The sequence below is a fragment of the Squalius cephalus genome (assembly GCF_949319135.1).
Source record: "Squalius cephalus genome assembly, chromosome: 18".
Taxonomy (NCBI): domain Eukaryota; kingdom Metazoa; phylum Chordata; class Actinopteri; order Cypriniformes; family Leuciscidae; genus Squalius; species Squalius cephalus.
The window spans coordinates 11174514-11183115 of record NC_137139.1 but is presented as its reverse complement, the minus strand read 5'-3'; the positions used below and the strand labels follow the sequence as shown (position 1 = coordinate 11183115).

Sequence of the window (8602 nt, the reverse complement as noted above, 5' to 3'; positions counted from 1 at the left end):
AAAACATTCTAGATAGGTTGTAAATGATTTTTTTTAATCCATAAATATGACATATAAAAAATTTAATATGACCATATACAATAAAACAACTACTACTGAAACCACATTGTACAGGGAAACTTGTTTTCCTCACTGTGCTTACGACAATAAAAGCTTTGACTTGACTTGACTACTACTATTACTACAATCTCACAATCACTATTACTATAAATAACTATTTACATGCATATTTATATTATTACTACATAACATAACTATATACAACTATTTACAACTCTACATTTGTTGGTGTTACAGGCTGTTCTTGGCATGCCAGTTGTTGAAGCAATCACGCTCTGGCAGGAAACAGAGAGCAGCATCACAGGCAGGGCAGAAGACTGGTGTCTTCATGTGGCACATTCTGCACTTTCTTCTGAAAGCACGTTTTGAATTAGAGATGTGCTTTGGCTTGTGGCAGGCATGCTGGGAGTCAGGAGGAGCAGGTGTAGCAGAGGATGCAGGTGGTGCAGGTGGTGGCATCCAGTCAGCAAGCTGACTGACCAGAGCTTCTCGAAACTCCCTCTGACTTTTTGCCTTCTTTTGTTTCATTTTAGCCAGCTGCTGTTGAATGATGAAGGCGTTTACAACAGCGATGTCCACGAAATGGTAAAATAGAGACCGGTACCACTTTCTTGTTTTTCGAAGGACGGTATAATACCCAATGAGGGCATCAGACATGTCAACACCTCCCATGTTCCTGTGTGAAAAGCAAACATAAACACAAGTCAGTATATAAAACCTAAACACTTCTGCACATTTTCTTGCAACACACCAGAGAATAAATTCTACTCACTTGTTGTAGTCGGACACTGCAGCAGGAATGGGGACCGTCTTTTCTACCCATTGCCCATCAGGTGTCTTGACCCTCCTCTGCACCGTCTGGTTTCCGTTAGCTGAATGGAAGGAGGAGCACATCATAACTTCTCTTGTGTCCTTCCATTCAACAAACAGAAGTTTGTCATCCCTGATCCACCTAATGGACCCACGAGGAGCTTTTCTGGGCAATTTATTTTCGGTGGTTTGGGGGAAGCCTATCCTGTTGCTTCTGATGGTCCCACAGGCGAAGATCCGTTTTTCAAGGAGATCCCGGAAGAGCATTGGGCTTGTGTAGAAGTTATCTACATAGAGCTTATAGCCAGTACCCAAGACATTGGGATTGACTAAAGCTACTACAGATTCATAGCTCAGCCCCTTGTTCTGTGGGTTTTGAGTTGTGGGGGATTTTCCCTCATAGATAAAAAAATCCCACGTATAGCCAAGCCGTGAATCTGCGAGTACAAAGAGCTTATACCCCCATTTGGTTGGCTTGTCCCTGTGGTACTGCTTCAGACTGATCCGTGCTTTAGAAGCTACCATTCTTTCATCCACTGAGATGTTTTGGTCAGGATGAAAGAAGCTCTTGCACCGGTCACGAAGCTGCACATATAAGGGCTTCACTTTGCACAGGCGGTCGTAATCAGGGGTACCTCTCTTCTTGACATTTTCTGCATCCACCTTTAGATCGCTGATGTGAAGCGAATTGGAGATTGCCTTGAATCTTCTGCAGGACATGACTGATGCCGGGAAGCTAAAATTAAAAAGCCTGGATCCATTCCAGTAGTCTGGCACTGCTGGTAGCTTTACCAGACCCATGTAAAGAACAATTGAAAGGAAACTAAACAAGTCCTTTTGGCACATCTCCTGCTTTAGTCTCCTTGTGCTGTTCTGGTGCTCAGCAGAGTAGGCATTTGTGTTTTTTATAATGGTCTGGCAGACATCGGATGAAAAAAAGAGTTGAAATAACTCTAGAGGGCTGTAATCTTGTGAAGTGATAACTTGAGGCCCAGGCGTACGTTCTGGCTTGAAGATGGGCTCCGGCGGTACAATGTCAGGCTCTTCTGAATCATGCCATCTCTCTTCACTATCAGAAAGAGTATCTGAATCCAAGTCAGTCTGTCTTCCTCTTCCCCTCACACTGCTTCTTCCTCTTCCCCTCACACTGCTTCTTCCTCTTCCCCTCACTCTGCTTCTTCCTCTTCCTCTTCCCCTCACACTGCTTCTTCCTCTTCCCCTCACACTGCTTCTTCCTCTTCCTCTCACACTGCTTCTCCCTTGTCTTTCCCTGGTTGTAGCTCTCAGTCTGTCTTCAAAATTGCTAGGAGCAGTACCTGATGATGATGCAAATGATGATATTGGTTCAGCAGTCCAGTCCTCATCATCAGTATTATCTGGACACCTATTATAAATATAAGTAAAATGTAAGTATATACAAGTAAAATAAGTACATGTAAGTAGTATCATGTTACATTTACATGCTGCTCCCAAGCATATGTTATATATATACAGAGAGAGAGAGAGAGAGATTTATAAAGAAATGTAGAAACTTACCCCTCTGTGGCGTCTGAAAAAATCTCTTCCAAAATGTCTGGCTCATCGTTGCTGGACTCTTCTCCTTCAGACTCTTCTTCACTCGACTTGCAAAGTTCATTTACAACTTCCGAAAGGCTGTAAAACCTTTGTTTCGTCCTCTTTGGATTCATTGTGACGTATGCAGAGTCAGAGTGCAAATGAAATGGCTGCTCCTAGTGTTTGCAGGTTTCCCTTTAGGCACGTTTATAAACATCACCTGAACATGTGATATCAACAGGTGGTAATTTACCTTTTATTGGGTGAGGAGTTTGTCAATATCGGGTTTCATTGGCAGACAGAATGGCAGAAAACACATTGGCCTTAGAAACAGCTCTGGCTGCTTACTGAGACTTATCTGAATATCTCCCCTGTTCATTACTGCATAAAGTTATGAGGGTGGGCTCTTTCTAATCAGAAATCTTAATCAAACATAGCTACTAGAGTGTTGTTACAGAAACTTCACAAAAAAAAGTTTATTTCATGTATACATGAAATTGACATGCATTACATTTTTTACTGAATACTTGCAACATCAATCATACATACACAAATATACAAATTCAATTTATTCTCAAAGTTTTAGATAAAAACTAGAAAATATGTTTTGTCTGAATTATTGGCAGCCCAAAAAAAATAAAAATAAAAATACTTTCGTGATTGTATGTGTATGTATCAACTTTTTGTAACAAAAGCCAACTTCTTGGTGTTTTGTTTTTTTTTGCTAAATTTCCTTGTCACAAATTAATGAATTACTGTCACTACATAATTTTAAATATAAAACAGTGGTCAAATATGAAAAATACAATCTCTAAGGTTTCCAATGATATATAGTTTGTCAAGATTAGTTTAGGTTTAGTATAGAATATTACGGTTTTAAATATGTAATGGCTTTGGGCCCACCGGTGGGCCGGTGACACTTAAGGGGTTAAGGTCCTGGCGCAACATTTTAGTCGGGTTAGGGTCTGGACTTTTACTGGGCCAGTCAAACAACTTGATTCTTGTCTTTTTCAGCCATTCTGTTGTAGATTTGCCTCTGTGCTTGGAATCATTGTCCTGTTGCATGACCCAATTTTGGCCAAGGTTTAGCTGTTGGACAGATGACCTCACATTTGACTAGAATACTGTGGTGTACAGAGGAGTTTGTGGTCGACTCAATGACTGCAAAGGTGCCCAGCAGGTCCTGTGGCAGCAAAACAAGCCCAAATCATCACACCTTCACCATTGTGCTTGACAATTGGAATGAGGTGTTTGCGATTATATGCTGTTTGGTTTTTACCAAACGTGGCCAAACCTCTTCACTATGGTCTTGTCTGTCCAAAGGACATTGTTCCAGAAGTCTTGTGGTTTGTTCAGATGCAACTTTGCAAACCTATGCCGTGCTGCCATGTTCATGGCATGTTCTTTTTAGAGAGAAGGGACTTTCTCCTGGCAACTGTTCCAACCAGGCCATAATTGTCCCGTCTTTTCCTAATTATACTGTCATGAACTAAAATTTAACATGTTCATTGAGGCTTGTAGAGTATGAGATGTAGCTCTTGGGTGTTTTGCGATATCTCTGAGCATTGCACAGCCTGACCTTGGGGTGAATTTGCTGGAACGTCCACTCCTGGGGAGATTGGTAACAATGTTTTCCAATTTTGAATAATCTTCCTCAATGTAGAATAATTGGCTTAAAGGGATAGTTCACTTTGAAATTAAATTTTGGTATATTTTAGCTTACCTCAAGGGCATCCAAGATGTAGGTGTCTTTTTTTCCGCAGTAGTTTCAATTTTGATATTTTTAGGTCAAACCGTTCTTGTCTCTCAGTCAGATAATGCAGGTCTGTGGTCACTGTCTCAAAGAGCAGAGTCCAAATTAAAACAATTCCCCATCGTCCAAATTAAACAATTCCCCATCGTAAGTACACATTGATGGCCTAAGACACGAAACGAGCGGTTTGTGTGAGAAAACGAACAGTATTTATATCGTTTTTACCTTTTGTACACAGCACACGTCCAAGTGATCTGAAGGCGCGGGCGCTTCCTATTGTGTGACGTGTGCGCAGACTGGTGCATAGATATATACAATAGATGCCGCCTTGGCTACGGCAGTTCATTGGAACGAGGTGACATCTATTGTATATATCTATGCGCCAGTCTGCGCACACGTCACACAATAGGAAGCGCCCGCGCCTTCAGATCACTTGGACGTGTGCTGTGTACAAAAGGTAAAAACGATATAAATACTGTTCGTTTTCTCACACAAACCGCTCGTTTCGTGTCTAAGGCCATCAATGTGTACTTACGATGGGGAATTGTTTAATTTGGACGATGGGGAATTGTTTTAATTTGGACTCTGTGCATGCTCTTTGTGACAGTGACCACAGACCTGCATTATCTGACTGAGAGACAAGAACGTTTTGACCTAAAAATATCAAAATTGAAACTACTGCGGAAAAAAAGACACCTACATCTTGGATACCCTTGAGGAAAGCTAAAACATACCAAAATTTAATTTCAAAGTGAACTATCCCTTTAAAATTGTTTGTAAATGCAGGCCTTATAACCCTTCCCAGATTGATGGCAGCAACAATTGCTTCTCTAAGATTTTCCTAAAGACATTGCTGATGTCTTTCCTACTTGGCAGTGTGTTAACACACACCTAAAGGTTCCAGACCAGCAAACTGCCAAAACTTCTACTGTTGATCAATTACACACTTCCTAATGATCAATTAATCAAGGTCAAAATAATTCTCATTCACCCGGATCTGCGAAAAACACTAAAATTGTTTTAGTAGTTTACACAGAGACGATAATGATATCGTTTTTTAAAACTTGCACTTTGAAACCCGTTTTTAAAAGTTGGAGGAAAACTGGGAGATAGGTCGCTATCTCAGACTGAGTACAGAAGCGAACTGAAATTGAGGGAAGTACGAAGTCTGACGTAGTCAGGCTACCCCCAAACACCGTTGTCATGTAAATGAATGGCCAAAACGCATAAAAAGTTTTCTGTTTTTAGTTGAAAGCGGTGTAATGTAAAAGGCCCCTCAGTTTTTCACACATGGCTTCTCCATTTTGGCCTAGTTTTTGTTAAATAAATAATGACAGGGTGTAATATTTAATGTGTTGTTGGTCATCTGAGGTTGTATTTAATTTAAGACCAGATTATTATTTATATATTTTTATCATGTCATGATACGTAAAACCATAGATTTCAAAGAGTGTGTACTTTCTTTTTCACATGACTGTATATGGATGGTATATAGAATTGTATAAAGTAGAGAAAACTGAGTAAAGTATTTCAAACATAGCCGCACTAAGTCTGGTGTTTCATTTTCAAAGAAAACGTCTCGGGTTACGACTGTAACCCTTGTTCTCTGAGAAGGGAACGTCGCATGTGACGGCGATGCGGAAGTTATAGAAGGATGCCAGATCACAACAGCGTCAGCTTCTGATAGGTCGAAGCAAGTCGTTCTCAGGAGCGTAGGAAGTGTGGCCGAGGGACGCAGCGTCTCGTTCCCTTCTCTTCTTGCAGTCGTAACCCGAGACGTTCCCTTTCGAGGGAACTCGCGCTTCATCGAGAATCGACACATTGGGGAACGAAATGCCCACTGCGCCACATTGAGCAGTACATGCCCTGGTGTGAAGCAATCTGGCACACTCAAGACGAGAGAACTTGTGAACCGGGTGTAGAGGGCAGATCCAGACTGTAATGTTTTATGAAGCTGTGTGAGGAGGCCCAGCCAGTGGCATCACAGACCTCTTGAAGGGAAACCCCTGCTAACAGGGCTTTAGAGGATGCCACTCCTCTAGTTGAGTGGGCTCTTATCAGGAGAGGCGAAGGCAAGTTGCGCGCCTCGTAAGCTGAGGAAATAGCCTCTACTATCCATCTGCTGATAGTTTGTTTAGAAGCAGGGGAACCCTTCTTAGGTGACCCAAAACACACAAGAAGCTGGTCCGACTTCCTCCAGCCTGTGAGGATAGAGGACCTGTGTACATAGGCCTCCAGAGCTCGGACCAGGCATAATAGATGTAGCTCAGCTTGATCAGATGACACATGCAGTGGAGGATGGAATGCCAGCAAGATTATAGGCCGTGCTCCATTTGTAAGCACCATAGGCACATAACCGGGTCTAGGATGGAGAATGGCTCTCACTCTGCCAGTAGCGAACTCGAGGCAAGAGGAAGCAACAGATAGCGCCTGCAGGTCCCCGACTCTTTTTAGGGACGTGATAGCTAGCAGGAAGGCTACCTTCAGGGTTACATACTTCTCAGACACCTCGTCCAAAGGTTCGAAGGGTAACCCAGAGATAACCCTTTGAGAACCACTGCCAGGTCCCACGTGAGGACCCTGGTCTGGACGACAGGCCTCATCCTCCTAGCTCCACGAAGGAAAAGTATTATAAATGGGTGTCTCCCAAAAGTGCCCAACCCTGGAGGCATTTGGAAGGCAGCTATGGCCGCCACATAGACCTTAAGCGTAGACGGGGAGAGCCCGTCAGAGAAGCGACTCTGGAGGAACCCCAGCACTGAAGCCACTGGGCAGTTAACTGGGTCCAACTGATGTTCTCTGCACCATAAAGTGAATAAATTCCATTTTAATACATACAGTTTCCTTGTGGAGGGGGCTCTAGAGTTTAAGATGGTCTCAATAACCTCAGTTGAGAGACCAGCATTTACGAGTTGGTCCCCCTCAGGGGCTAGACCCACAGCTTCCACAGCTCCGGCCGAGGGTGATATATTGTGCCCCCGGCCTGAGATAGAAGGTCCCTCCTGATAGTAATTTGCCACAGAGGGCCTGCCAGGAGAGCTATTAAGTCTGAAAACCATACTCGGGCCAGCCAGTACGGGGCTACTAGGATCAAGCTGATCCCGTGCTGTCAGATCCTCTCTAGAACCCTTGGGAGCAGAGCGATCGGGGTAAATGCGTACAGGCGTTGCCTCGGCAACGCCTGCACCATGGCGTGGGCAAGGGGACGCACACTGCCTGAATTGTTTCTCCTTATTTGCCATTTAGTTTACAGAAACATCTTCTGATGCACAACCTTGGGCACATCATCAGTGTTGTTTCCAGGAGTCACTGGGTGTTTCGGGTCTTACAACAGACACCCTCGTCCAGGCGACCCGAAAGAGGCTGATCAGACCCCGGCCTGAGTCCAAGTGGCATTCCACTGCCACCACTGCTCTCTTTCTTTAACCAGAGCCATCTGGATGCTTTTTCTGCTGCCTCCACATTGTTGCCTAAGGCTCTTCTTCAGTTAGCACCTGTTATGCCCAGCGTACCGTAGGCCTTGCTCAGGGAGTAACTGGCAAATCCCCTACTGCCCACCTCTACTGGCATACACCTGGTCCTCCATCCGTTCCTCTGACAATCCTCCACTAGTTCTTGGTATTTCTCCCTCTTTCTCTCTTGAGCTTCCTCCATCCTCGCCTCCCAGAGCACTGTCAGCTCTAACAAGATCAGATGTTTTGTGGCCTCAGAGACCAAGATGATGTAAGGTCTCAATTTGGACTGGGTGATGTGTGTTGGGATTTTCAGCTGCCTTTACAGGTCGACTGTCATCACCCAGTCTCGGGCCGTGGAGAGCAAACCTACAGAGCAGTTTGTTGATGTTTTCTCTGGCTTGTGTCCTTCCTTGATAAAGTGAATGGCCTTGGCTGTAGCTTGGGTGTATCGGCTGTCCTTGATCCCCTTGCTGATTGCCTCAGCGATGGATTTAAGGACCTGGTCGTGCCTCCATCGATACCGGCCCTCACCCAGCACCTAGGAGCAGCTGCTCAGGATGTGTTCTAATGTCCCTGTTTTGGAACAAAGAGGGCATATATATATAGAGAGAGAGAGAGGGATAAGGGATGATATATTGTGACAAAACAACACCAAATAAGACAGTACAGCACACAGAACGCTTGCTGAAGACCAGAAAGCTGACGCTGTTGTGAGCTGGCGTCCTTTTATAGCTTCTGCATCGCCGTCACATGCGACGTCACGAGTGACGTCATGACGCAACACCAATCGAGATTGGACTAGTTCCATACGGGCTTCAGAAGCGTCACCAGAGAATGTCTAATAAGGGGAGAAGTTCCACTCTCAGTAAACTTCCGGCTTCTGAACTGGTTGCAGTTCCACTCTGGTTCCATATGAGGGCGATCACAGGACAAGTGCACAATGAATGGAGGTCTATGGCGCTATACCCCT

At 44.1% G+C, this 8602-nt stretch overlaps 1 protein-coding gene across 1 annotated transcript; it reads right to left on the bottom strand.

Annotated features, from left to right (window-relative positions):
- Positions 1-291: 291 nt before the first annotated feature.
- On the bottom strand, positions 292-1590 carry LOC307146270 (piggyBac transposable element-derived protein 4-like; the record flags this gene model as incomplete). Its single annotated transcript, XM_079850168.1, has 2 exons — positions 292-736; positions 833-1590. The coding sequence occupies 2 exons, from the start codon at positions 1588-1590 to the stop codon at positions 292-294; spliced, it is 1203 nt and encodes a 400-aa protein (XP_079706294.1).
- Positions 1591-8602: the final 7012 nt, after the last annotated feature.